Raw genomic sequence first — 14,197 nt, forward strand, 5'->3', positions numbered from 1 at the left:
ACAGCTGAATGTTGACTGCAGTCTTCAAGCGAGTTTCCATGAACCCGATACGACCCCAAAACCTCCATTCTTCCGTTCTTAATCAGCTCAAAAATCTTTAAATTTACGTGTAAAACTCAGAATGGTGACGTGGCTATGTGGATTAGCTGCACTAGAGATGCTTTTTGCTTGATTTTTGATTTAAAGAAGCTCAGCGAAAATGTTTACATTCTGCAGTATAAACATCCTCCTCCTGTTCCTGCCTGAGAGAAAAAAAAAGAAAGAAAAGAAAAATGCTTTTCATCCAATTATGGATTTTATTTGGTGTTATTTCTTTAAAAATAATTTATTATACGCCTTTTTGCAGCTTCTAAACTTCCCCAAAACGCGTTATCATTTTTATTTATTAATTTGCGAACGCTTTAAAGTACAATATTGAAAGTACCCATTAAATAATTAATTAATTGGTCGTATACTCATTAATGTTATCAAAAAGAACCAAAACGCAGTGATCATCCAGCTGTATTATGCTATTAAACGTTGAATTTATTATTACTTTAAAATAATTTTGTATTGTCCGAAAATTGTTTCGATACTAATGTGGACTGAATATGCTATTTTATTTACAATAACTAAAGACTATAAATGCGCTTCATTTAATAGTGCTAGTTGTGCAGATGTTGGTAAGCCCACCCCAGCAAAGCTGACAGTGGGAGGGACACTGGGCGGCCCCTGAGCGACTCTGACGTGCCCATGTTCAAGAGCCTGAGAGGAGCTGATGGAAACAGATAAGTAAAAGCCCAACTCCTAAAGGAAGAACAAGAAGACAGGATCTGAAGCCGAAAGAATCTCTTTTCCCTGCAGTTTTCAGTTTTATGGTGGGTAGTGCACAATTACGCATAACCAGAGAAAAATAGAGATCATTCCAGCACTGCATTCCGTTATTAATGAAAGCAGCGTAAAATCGCAGTCTTTTTGAACGTGGATTTTGACGAGTGCGTGAAGAATGACGGCTGAGGTCCAGCAGCCCTCAGTGCAGACCTCTGCTCACAGTAGCCCCATGTCGGAGAAACCGCACGGACAGACGCCTGTGATGGAGACCTCCTCTTCCTCCTCCAGCACCAAAACTAAAAAGACGAACGCTGGAATTCGTCGTCCTGAAAAGCCCCCGTACTCTTACATCGCTCTCATTGTCATGGCCATCCAGAGCTCTCCAACCAAACGACTCACTCTGAGCGAAATTTATCAGTTCTTACAGAGCCGCTTCCCGTTTTTCAGAGGTTCGTATCAAGGCTGGAAAAATTCGGTGCGTCACAATCTGTCTCTGAACGAGTGCTTTATTAAGCTGCCCAAGGGTCTGGGAAGACCCGGTAAGGGTCACTATTGGACCATCGACCCGGCCAGTGAGTTCATGTTCGAGGAGGGATCTTTTCGCAGGAGGCCGCGGGGATTCAGGCGCAAATGTCAGGCGCTCAAACCTTCCATGTACAGCATGATGAACGGGCTGGGATTCAATCACATACCCGAGTCCTATAACTTTCAGGGGGGCGGAGGGGGCCTGTCTTGTCCTCCAAACAGTTTATCTTTGGAGAGTGGGATTGGGATGATGAATGGACATTTGGCCAGCAATATGGAAGGAATGGGCTTGGCAGGACACTCCATGTCCCATCTATCAGCGAATAGTGGACATTCCTACATGGGCAGTTGCACGGGATCCTCAGGGAGTGAGTACCCCCACCACGACAATTCCGCATCGCCGCTTCTCACCAGCGGGGGAGTGATGGAGCCGCATGCTGTGTACTCTAGCACGGCCTCGGCCTGGCCTCCAGCGCCCCCGGCCTCTCTAAATAATGGGGCGTCTTACATCAAACAGCAACCGCTCTCTCCGTGCAACCCGGGAGCCAATCCACTGCAGCCCAGTTTACCCACACACTCTCTGGAACAGTCCTACCTGCACCAGAACGGCCACGGCACCGCCGACCTTCAAGGTAAAGTTTTCAAGATGATTTGACATCGACAGACATGTTTAACAGAAATATTTTATCTCGATATATGTGTTCAATTTCATGAATAGGCGAGAGGTGTTACTGAATTATTTTTTTAAAACAACACATCTGAAGCTAATGCATTACCAACAGTCCAGCTAAAGTTATGCATATCGACACAAACATTTGTACAATTATGTTTTATTTAATTAATATGCTGGTCAATCTTTTAATCAATGTTCTTGTACTTTGTCGAGAAACTTGTGAATTCAGAATCACTGCATTTAATTCGCGTAATATGGGCACAATAATGCAAAGTGGGATAAAAATTTATCTTTAGCAAAACATAAAAAAGTTTATCCATGGCTTTGTTTTCTTGTTCATTTCACGGGAGTCTTTAGCACAGTAAGCCTCTAGCACACATATCGACACCATTCTGCACATGCACAATTAGAAGTGATTTCTGCCTGATTGCTGTAATCTCCACTGGGGCAAGAGCAAGAAGAACCACGCCACGAGCCCAGAAGCAATGTGTCCGTGGGGAATCGCGTGCAAGCAGTCGTATAAAAACGATCCCACCCAGATCTTAAGACTTCCAGGTCTCTCACACCACTCGAATGCATTATCAGAAACAACTTACTGTAATCAAAAGCTATTTTTAAAACATATGAAACTTAATAATGACTATTGCCTATCAACAAATGTGTTGATAGGCCATAATGGTACGGTGACGATTTTTAATAGGCCTATACATTTAATTTATAACAAACAATATTATATAATGATTAAAAGATCAAGATACTTTAGAAATATCATTAAAATTGTGTGTGTGTGTGTGTGTGTGTGTATATATATATATATATATATATATATATACACCAAATACTACTGCCCGGCGTCAAACAGTTGCTAAATGTCCAAACAAACAAAGACAATTGTGGATTTGAGTTTGATATAGGCCTACTTTGCGATTAGAAATTTTTACAAGATAAAGAAATATTTTTACGTTGAATGAACGACTGAATGTCACAGGCAAATGTGTAACTCATAAAATTTTTACATGTAGCAGTAGTAGTAGTAGTGTTAGTAATAGCAATAGTAGTAGTATAGTAGTAGTAGTAGTAATAATAATAATAATAATAATAATAATAATAGTTTGAGGTTTAAAATGTCAAGCACACTACTAGAAGTTTTTTAATAATGTGCCATATTTTGTCTACGCAGGTATGCCGCGCTACCATTCCCAATCTCCCAGCATGTGTGACAGGAAAGAATTTGTCTTCTCTTTTAACGCCATGACCTCTTCATCGATGCATTCACCAGGGAGCAGCTCGTACTACCACCACCAGCAGGTCTCCTATCAGGACATCAAACCCTGTGTGATGTGACAGCATTTTACAAAGAAGACTTAATGCAACGACAAGCAACAGAGTAAACTGACCAAAATGGAACCATGGAGGTCTATAAGTGGCTCTTTTGGATATAGACATGGAATTAAAAAAAAAAAAAAAAATCCGTTTATTACTAATCAGAACTTGGCAATAGAAACACACTGTTAGAAAATTACAAATTCAAAGGAGCACTTCAAAAAGTCCGATTCTCTACTTAGAGAGAACTCAAGATGGAAAAACCTTCAGCCTCAGATCTCTGCGAATAATAAGATAGAGAACAAACTAAAAGCCACAGTATCCCGTTTCCAACAGCTCGGTACTAACTCTGCTGGCGGATGACTACCACACTCGGAGATGCAAAGATGAGTGAAACGCTTCAATGTTGATATACTGTTATTCTTAAAGACGAGTTTGTATCGTTTGGATAAACGTTTTTCTACAATCATTTTCATTTCGCTTTAAATGATGAAAACCATAAGCACGCGAAATGGAGGCACCTTTAAACCCTAAAGCGCAACTTATTTATTCTGTTAAAATGGTTATTTTTAGGCTACAGTTATAGCCACAGTATTGACCGCTTTATTGGCAATATTTGCCCAATGTAACATTAAGGTTAAATATAAGCACTGTTAGTTATTTTGATTGTTTATTTAGTTGTACATACATACATACATATATTGACACGTCTTATTTCTCAAACACTGTATAAACTGTACATGGTGTAAGACATATATTTTAGTAGGATTTCTTTTCAATGGTTTTAAATATTAGTTGATGTAATCCTTCAGTTCAATTGAAAATTAAAGTATTGGCATGGAGTTTGCAATATCTGTTTAAAATATGACTTTTCTAAACAAGATATGTTTTGTGAATTTGAATTTATAGATGGATTCTTTAGGTTTGTGGACTAAATTTCTGCATTATTCATCGAACCAGTAATTAAGCTGAATGTAGAATTTAAAAATGTATAGGCCAATATGTAATGCCAGATAAAAACATCCAAAATAATGCGAAATAACTACAATAATATTGCTTAAATTTGAGTAATTTAAGCAATAATATTGCTTAAATTAAAATTATAGTGTTCACTAGTATAGCTTAAAATGAAATATTATGAGAACACTAATTCCAGTGTAATGCAAATATATTCCATAAAAAATTCTTCTAATCTTTCATAATAATAAAAGTGATTTGACTTTCATAATGAAAAATCGATTTAATATTATGTTAATAGTCACAGTGTAATAAATTGACAATAAAGCAATACCTTCACTCAGATATTAACGAAACAAACATTTTTCGATATTAAATCTAATTTTCTAGTTTTGCTATATAAGAGTCGATCCGGTCAGTTTAACTAGCCTTGTACAATATCGAATAAGACAAAATCATCATGGAATTGTTTAGATAAAATTAAAAATGCATGTATAAGACATTCGGGTCAATATTAAAAAATAAAATATTCTTCAGGTTCAGAAAAGATCCCTTTTCTTGTAAAAAAACAAACAAAAAAAAAAAACAAAAAAAAAAAACATTGTGTACCTCATATCAGTGTATTGGTTTCTGGGCTAGACAAGATCAAGAGAGTAAATTTTCTTTTTCGAAAAGGTTATCTTATAGGACATGAGACTTTAAAACTTTTTCTCTTTTTTGTTCTAATTCGAGGTTTTACTTATTTATTTATCTTAAAAATTATATCCGGCTAAAATGGGGAAATAAACAGTTGGCAGTATTGGCACAGCGTCTGGAGATCTTACAGGAGTCTCCAGCGGACACAATGTTGACCCCCGCACGAGCGCACACACGCATCAACTAATAGTGCGTGGCCGTGACCATGAGCTGAACTCGTAGAGATTCCCATGGATATTCACATGATAGTGGCCACACATGAACAGAGCAGAGCTGTCACACTTTTTACTCAGTGAATGTTTCTCAGGGCAAGTGCATTACTGACACACAACTCGAAGTATAATGACTACACATATATCTTTTTATTATAACAGAATAATAAATTATTGACTACTAATATCTATATTTAATAGTACACGTCTTGTATGTTGTTGCACTGTATGGGGTAAGAGAATTCTGCCTGGTTTAACCCATAACCCCCCCTATAAACTAATGTATTTAGGTTCAGCGATATTAAAGAATATTTTTCATATTAAATAAAAATGTTAACATTTTAGGTTACCATTTGTTCCAGTGCAATCGTACGAATTATGATACACTTGGAAAACAGCCCGTAATACTAAGTAGTACTTCGAAAATCGTCGTATATGACGTTCATTTTTTTCGTCCTACTAGTGCTCTTGGCCTCGTTTCCCGTGCGACGTTACGATCTTTAGTAGCCTACATTTTATACGTGCGTGTCCCAAAAATGCACTTAACATGAACATGCCAGTCCGAGCTTTAAGTGGTATTTAGAGTGTTACTGTTAGTGTCTGTTCATGAAATGCTGAAATGTAAATCATTCGGCCTAGGTATATACAACTTTATGCTTTATTCATCTGATTGCAATTTGCAGAGTTTAATTTGATCAAATTCACCAGTGGAGAGAGGCACGAGCTTACAGGATCAGTGAAGACAGCGGTCATTTGACCTATCGCCCTGTGACTGATATTGATCGTATCGCTAGGTGGTCTGCTCTTTACTCACAGTAGAGATAATGTGACATCAACGCTGAATAACATAGTGCAAAGCGCCCTTGGGTGTTAGAGTGGGAAAAAGAAGGGGTTGTTGAAGATGTCATGGAAAAGACGTTTTGGCGAGCCACTCATTCACTGATTAAAAACTGTAATGATGTCTTTACGGGTGATTGAAACGCACCATTAATAACTATTTATATCTACCGAACATGTAATAAACATAACACTGCATCACGCAAGGTTCTTAATATCATTTTTATCTTAAATAAAATACCGTTTGCTACCGTACCGCACGTTCATAAAATAAATGCACCCTCCTTGTTTTCTAGCGTATATAACTCAACTGTCCAGGTAATGTTAATGGTAGGCTATTACTCAGTGGTGGCCAAAATTACGATTTAAAATCCTTGGCTTACAAATGGTCAATTTTGCTGTTCCTATCAAATAATTTGACAGACACGTTTTCTTTCTTATTCAAAATCTATTCACGCCCCCCAATAAAAAAATCCTAATCAAATGGTTGAAACCATTTATTAAGAAGATTAAAGAGACCGTCCAATATTTTACATTTTAAAAACAAATGCTCTAAATTCTCTTCCTTTGCACAAAACCTACATCCCAAGCTCACTGCTGGATTCAGGTGCTGTAGCTACCGCCCTGTGAATAATCCTCCTTGCTTCTGTACTGGAAGTTTATAAAGGATCCTCCACCTGTCCAGTGCCGATCCTACACTTCTGGGGGTCCTAAGGAAAACTTTGTGAAGGGGCCACTGTCAGTGCATTCTTAAAAACCCCAAAATTTCCATAAACTTAAGTAATAATTACAATGGTTTTCAGTATGTAAGGTGTACTACCAGTTTTCTATAACTAATGTATCGAGTGAATTTTGTGCCATAATTAAACAAACAAATCCAGCATTTTGCAAACAAACTCAGTCTGCTTTGCAAAGGGAAAGCTCGACTCGCAAATAGAAAGCAATGTTTGAGCGAGAATACAGAGGTGTAACAAATGTATTGTGTTTTACAAATATTAAATATTTCACAAATAAATACAAACCATCCTACAAATTGCATATAATTTATGAACAAATACCAAACCTATAGCATATTAATGCTTACCTGTTTGTTACAATTGTAAGACACTTGCCTTTTTATGAGATCTCTCGGCTCGATTTTCTCACAAATGTGACCAGGCAGATTTTCTCACAAATGCAGTTGAGCAACTTCCTCTTACAAAACAGCAGACGGCGCTATGCTAGGGGATCAATTTAGTGCTAGGGAGCAAACGCAAATCCTGGCAGCGGCAGGTCGCAGCGCCACTTCCGGTGGCATCCGGTGGAGTAGTTTTTTTTTTTTTTTTTTTTTAAATAAAAGATTTGATGATGCATATTATATACCAGAATATGAACACACGCACACAAACACATTTGTGATCTCGTATTTGCCCATTTTCCTTTTTGTAGCTATTACAAAAATGTTCTATACTTTGTTGAACTGCCAAATTTCCATTCATCACTTTATTCATTTACATGCATTAAATGAAAACAATCTGCACTGTAAAAAGCGCTATATAAATAAAGGTGACTTGACTTGAGAAATGAATGTAAAATAACCTGCCAAAACTTACATAACCTCAAAGCCACTTCCGGTGGCATCCCTAGATGCCACAGATTTCCTCTGCCACGGTCTTTCTCTGAGTTTGTCTCTGTTTCTGCTGTTTGCTCGGTAAAAACTACACTGTTCTCAGTGGCGTGCGGTGGTGTTTTAAAATAATGAGACAAACACATGTGTATTATTATTATTATTGTTATTAGACATTTTGTTTTATGTATCACTGTTTTTTTTTTTAATTCATGTTCCCTGTTACACCTAATGTTGTCACATATTCCTGGTAAAAATCATTACATAAAAAAAGGCTAAACACAATTATATTTTGTATTTTTACACTATGTAATATTCTATTTATTAAAACCAATAAATCTCATCAAGTTAGTGTTTTTACGTATTTTTACATTTATTCCAAAATAAAAACAAAAGGCAGTAACAATACAAACAGTATATTTTATTTGCTAACTGATGTTCAGCTGTTCTTTTTAACTTTACCAGCGGGTGTCGCTGTTTGACAGAATTACTATATGAAAACTATTGACTTTTACAATTTTTAATGTCACATTTTGTAATACTTGCATTGTTTTAGTTTTGTAATATCGATAATTTTCTCATCCAGTGTTTTCTCTAAAAAGACTCTGTCTCCCTTGCCTTGACTGATGGCAGGCAACGACTGATGGCAGAAGCTGTACAACACACAAACATCAGAAAATCATTCATCTTAAATTATGAACCTTGTGGCTTTGAAGTTATGTAAGTTTTGGCAGGATATTTTACATTCATTTAATGCACGTAAATGAATAAAGTGATGAATGTACATTTTGGCAGTTCAATGAAGTATAGAACATTTTTGTAATAGCTACAAAAATAAAAATGGGCAAATGTGAGATTACATTAATTAAATAAATAAATAAATAAATAAGCAAATAAATAAATGTTTGTGTGTTTTTGTGCGTATATACAGTTCTTATCGGCTGCTGGGCACTCCTTTTGTGTGTGTATATTCTTTTATGGGAAAATGCTTACGCAATTTAGCTTATTGGGTTCATATTCATTTGTGAGAAAATCAAGCCGAGAGATCTCATAAAAAGGCAAGTGTCTCACAATCGTAACAGGCAGGTAAGCATTTATATGCTATAGGTTCGGTATTTGTTCATAGGTTATATACAATTTTTTGGATGGTTTGTGTTTATTTGTGAAATATTTATTTATATTTGTAAAACACAATACATTTGTTACTCCTCTGCATTCTCGCTCAAACAGGCCTTTGTATTTGCACATTGCTTTTTGTTTGTTTGCGAGTCGAGTTTTCCCTTTGCAAAACAGATTGAGTTTGTTTGCAAAATGCTGGATTTGTTTGTTTAATTATGGCACAAAATTCACTTCATACTAATGGAATTAAAACATTAAGGAAACAAATGGCAAGATATGAAAAACATATATAAATATGTAAAGGGAAAACCTGTTAAAACACGTTAAATGAACAGTAAGAACAATTAAGTAAAATTAAAACCAAATTTTCGTTGACAAATAAATGCTTTTTAATACTAATGCTCTGGCACCATTTAGCTGTCAGACAAACTATAACACACAGCCGAATTGCTTTCTAAATGCGCAAATTACTAACGAAATTACAGCATGATAGATAAAAGAAAGGCATGGTTGTCTCAACCCATATTTGGGTTAAATATGGACAAACCCAACCGTTGGGTTACTATTTTTTTTTTTAATTAAATTTTTAACCCAGCGGTTGGGTTTGTCCAATTTGACCAAAATCTGGGTTGAAACAACCCAGCATTTTTTAGAGTGAAGAAGGGTTGTAGATAAACATACAAAAATACATGAATAATTTTCTAAATGAGCTAATTTTAGACTAATGAGCACTGTATGTCCTACGCCTTCCCTATTCAACTTATGGAACGAATGCGGCGCCAGTTCCGTTTTTTCCGTAAGTAGAATAGGGAAGGGTAGGACATACAGCGTAAGCTTTTTGAAGAATATGGAAAGCGGAAGCACGTGCAAGGCGATTATTTGTGTTTATAAAGAATATACATTTGTATTTTTTTAGAAAATGACCGATCGTTTCACTAGATAAGACTTCCTTGTCTGGTATCATTTAAAGCCCTTTGATGCTGCACTGAAACTGTAATTTTGACCGTTTGGAGAGACCATTGAAGTCCACTATAAGGAGACTAATCCTGGAATGTTTTCATCAAAAACCTTAATTTCTTTTCGACTGAAGAAAGAAAGACATGAACATCTTGGATAACAAAGGGGTGAGTAAATTATCAGGAAAATTTTATTTGAAAGTGGACTAATCCTTTAAACTACGCCAGAGCGCGTACACACCTCACGCACCTGATGCGGTGCTCAAGGCAGTTGAACATAGTGGTGTATTAGAGGTAAAAAATTATATAAATACTGTTTGGTTTCTCACACAAACCTATCGTTTCGTGTCTTAGGACATCAATGTGTCGCCACGAGCCGCAGGGTTTAATTTGGATTTGTCTGTGCATGTTTTTTTTACTCTTGTAGATTGTGTTCCCATTGACATGCATTATATGACTGACAGACTGCAACGGTTGGAGTTAAAATCATCATTTGTGTTCTACTGAAGAAACAAAGTCACCTACATTTTGGATGCCCTGGGGGTAAGCAGATAAACATCAAATTTTTATTTTTGGGTGAACTATTCCTTTAATTCTCTTCATGTTAAATCATTAAAATGTCTGTATCTGCATTTCAAATGTACATTTCATATGGATTACATAATCAGAGAGAGTAGCCTATTTATTTTAAAAAATGTTTTGTTTAAAAGTAGACATTTCAAGCTTTCTATAGATATATTTCTCATGTCTGTGAGGCAAGTAGCCTATACGCTGAGTTTCGGTTCATTTATGAGACGCGCTCCAGTTCACGTGCAATGCAAGTGATCCCGCCGGCGCCTCCATTATATTGTCTGCTATATTTGCTTCTTATGTATTAAATCCAGGCAATTAATTGATGAAACATTGATTAAAATTAAGATACAATTTATACAAAATGAAAATCACTTTAACGAAAGGCTTTCTACAAAACAAAACTTAATGAAGTGGTCAAAATCATATCTGACCCACTCCATGTCTCCCGATATATTGCGCATCTCATGATGTAGCTATCCTATCTTACTCATGCTGTTCACTTTTAATAATAAACATAGATTAAATAAAAACAAAAAACAAACAACAACAACAAAAAAAACCATTATAATATTTAAAGATAAATATGAAACTACAAACGTTTTCGCTCACATGCTCTGCTGTGTAGAGAATCTCCTCTGTCTTATCCAGAGGTGGGTAGAGTATCCAAAAACTGTACTCAAGTAAAAGTACAAGTTCTTATAGAAATATTTACTCAAAGTAAAAGTGAAAGTAATAATCTTAATAGTTACTTGAGTAAGAGTAAAAAAGTATCTAATGAAAAACTAATTTACTACTAAGTAGCTAGTTACTAGTTACTTTGTAATTAAAATTCTTACTGACCCCAAACTTTTGAAAGGTAGTGTATAATGTTACAAGAGCTTTGTATTTCAGATAAATGCTGTTCTTTTGCACTTTCTATTCATCAAGGAATCCTGAAAAAAAAAAAAAAAAAAAAAAAAAAAAGTGCACAACTGTTTTCAACATTGATAATAATAAGAAATGTTTCTTGAGCAGCAAATCATTATATTAGAATGATTTCTGAAGGATCATGTGAGACTGAAGACTGGAGTAATGATGCTGAAAATTCAGCTTTGATCACAGGAATAAATTACTTTGTAAAATATATTCAAATATAAAATGATTATTTTAAATTGTAGTAATATTTCACAATATTACTGTTTTTACTGTATTTTTAATTAAATAAATGCAGCCTTGGTGAGCAGACGAAACCTCTTTTTTAGGTAGTGTATGTATACAACAATTCAATGGGCTATATGCACGGAGCGTTCTTTAAAACTTCCGCATTAATATAAGCCAGCTCGAAAACTTCCGGTGAGGTGTCATTTGCTGGTGTGTTGAGCATCAGTAGTGTAATACTTATTTTACAATCAGAATATAGTCACTTAAATAGTCAGGCATAGCATTAATTTAGTTATTCAAACGTAAGACGGCATAAAAAATAAATAAATAAAGACGTACCTCATTGTTCCTCCTCGGCTAAATTCAGTTCGACCATCAGTTTTCACACTTTTATGTGGAAAAAAAAAAGCTTCAAAAACTAAATATTTATTGTGCACTTTAGTTAGATTAATTTAATAAAATGTGTGTTTTTACAAGTGTGCTGAAATCATTGATTTTGCGCTGCACTGATTGACAGCTGCTTTAATTAGAAAGGGAAAGCGCGGTGCTCGCTTTCTGTCATGAATCACAAGAAAAGTTATTGTTTTTCTTAAGATTTTTGGAGCATTTCATACTTCACATTGACAAAATGTATTTTTAAACCTAGTTATTTTATAATGTTTAATATTTAGTCAAAAACGAAGTGAAAAAAAAAAAAAAAAAACGAAGTGAAAAACGATTAGAGGAAATGGCTGATATATGCGCAAATAAATGCTACTTTGCCGCCACCTGTTGGTTAAAGTGGTAATTATTGTCTTTTTTATTTTTAAATATGTGTTTTCTATCAAATGTTAAATTTCCTACATTTTGAAATTTCGGTTTTACAATGGGGACAATCTCAGAAGGATAAAACAAATAATGTTTGTGGTCATCACATTAAAAATAACATTTGAAGTGCTGGGGGAAAAATGCGTGTGCGTGTCTAATTACAGACATGGCGTTTTTAAACGGTCCCAGTAGCTTCGTCTTTATTGCAATCATAAAAAGTTTATTGGAAAATTAGGTAAATGTGATAAGTGCATTAAAATATGAATACAACATTAAAAAGTCAACCATCGATTTTTTTTGTGTCGATGTACAGCGACTACAGAATGAACAGCTAACAGTTCACCGGAAATGCCCGAGCTGGCTTAACGACAACGAGGAAGTATAGCCCATTGACCCTTTTCACATTTCCGGGTTTCTCAAAAGCAGAAGTCGTCATAGTTTGGTAAAATTCTATAGCAGTGAATACGAGAATGAGGGCCGCTCCAAGATGGCGGAACGAGTGGTTGTGCTTTTGCGTTGAGGAACGTTAAAATCTTGTCACACACAGTTAGCGATGTTTGCATAATATAGTTGCATTTTTTTTTTTACTTTTTTTTTTCTGATTGTATAATTGTCCTTTTAAGCTAAATATCACACGTTTTGTTGGTTTATTCGTTATATTGAGAACTTTATCTCTGAACCTGTCAGACTCGGTTATGGAGAAAAACTTGACATTTGAGTCATGTACTGAGGAAGAAATGGAGGTAGTTACCATCAAAGATAAGAGAGTAAATCAAGATATACACTCCTATTCCTGCAAGGAAAGTGATGGGACATGTGATTCAAGCCCTAATACACCGGATAAAAAAACTTCCAAAAAAAACGCGCAAAGAACAGATGCAAGTAAGTTCTGAACCATCTTTGGCCGAGTTATAAGACAACATAATTCGCGTTATCACTGCCAAGATCAACGAAAGAGCAGATCAAACTGATGAAGCTGTCAAACACAACACAATGCAAATCGAGGGGCTTAAAAAAAAAAAAAAAAAAAAAAACCTCGACTTCTGTCATCAAGAAGTAGTGGATCTAAAGAAAGAAAACACTACAATGAAGATGAGAGTGAAACAAATGCAAAAGAAAGTTACTGAATTGGAGCAAAAGGTAAATGATGCGGATCGGTATAGCCGTCGGTACAATCTTCATGTGTATGGAGTAGCTGAAGGAGGAAAAGTTAAGGTGAAAGAGATTTGCCGTGCAGCAGTTCCAGGCAGTGATGGTAAAGAAATCGTGGCAGCAGTGGATGTGGCTCATCGCATCGGCAGAATGGACAGCGGAAGAAAGAATCCGTTTCCGCGGCCAGTGATCGTCAGATTCACGTCTAGATCAGCAAGAGATGCTTTCTGGAAAGGCGCCAAGAACAATGAGTTTCTCAAGAGCAGAGGTTTTAAAGTGAAGGAAGATCTGACAGCTGATGACCGGGCAACACGTGCTTGTCTGTGGCCATTAGTAGAGAAGGCTAGGAAAAAAATTGAGAGAAGGCTTACTGTTACAACTGGTGGCTGTAAGCAAGCGCGCATGATGAGGAGGATAGAAGTATAACAGTCTTTAATAAATCCACAGGAAAGTTAATCCACATACAGGTTCAACAGGGAGACAACCACACTATACAAGAACGATACCGGGCAATACTAGACAGGAAACACAGGGCTTATATACACAGGAACACAAGGGGGTGATTGGACACAGCTGAATGTGATGATTGGAGTGCTCAGTAACCATGGTGATTAACTAGTGGCGGGAAATGGAACAACACAAATCCAAAACAAGTCCAAAACAGAGTGCACATGTAACATATCGCCTCCTCCCGGAAAGGCGCGTCCTTGCGCCGTGGAGAGGGGAAGATGCAGATGGGATGCTGAAGATGGTGGGAGGAGCCGAGGTGGTGAAACTCTCCAAACAACCTTGGGGAGGCGTGGAAGCAGCG

At 36.2% G+C, this 14,197-nt stretch overlaps 1 protein-coding gene across 1 annotated transcript; it reads left to right on the top strand.

Moving 5' to 3' along the window:
* The first annotated feature begins 564 nt into the window (after positions 1 to 564).
* Positions 565 to 4,181, top strand: foxf1 (forkhead box F1). Its single transcript, XM_051871041.1, has 2 exons — positions 565 to 1,967; positions 3,189 to 4,181. Exons 1-2 carry the CDS (start codon positions 986 to 988, stop codon positions 3,350 to 3,352), a joined length of 1,146 nt encoding a protein of 381 aa, XP_051727001.1. The 5' UTR covers positions 565 to 985; the 3' UTR covers positions 3,353 to 4,181.
* Positions 4,182 to 14,197: the final 10,016 nt, after the last annotated feature.

This window comes from Ctenopharyngodon idella, chromosome 18 (genome assembly GCF_019924925.1).
Source record: "Ctenopharyngodon idella isolate HZGC_01 chromosome 18, HZGC01, whole genome shotgun sequence".
Taxonomy (NCBI): domain Eukaryota; kingdom Metazoa; phylum Chordata; class Actinopteri; order Cypriniformes; family Xenocyprididae; genus Ctenopharyngodon; species Ctenopharyngodon idella.

What these genes read in the sequence shown, in the direction of transcription:
- foxf1 (XM_051871041.1), top strand. Translation starts at nt 986, where the DNA reads ATGACGGCTGAGGTCCAGCAGCCCTCAGTGCAGACCTCTGCTCACAGT. An exon ending in CGGCACCGCCGACCTTCAAG is followed by an intron (nt 1,968 to 3,188) that starts GTAAAGTTTTCA and finishes TTGTCTACGCAG; the next exon opens with GTATGCCGCGCTACCATTCC.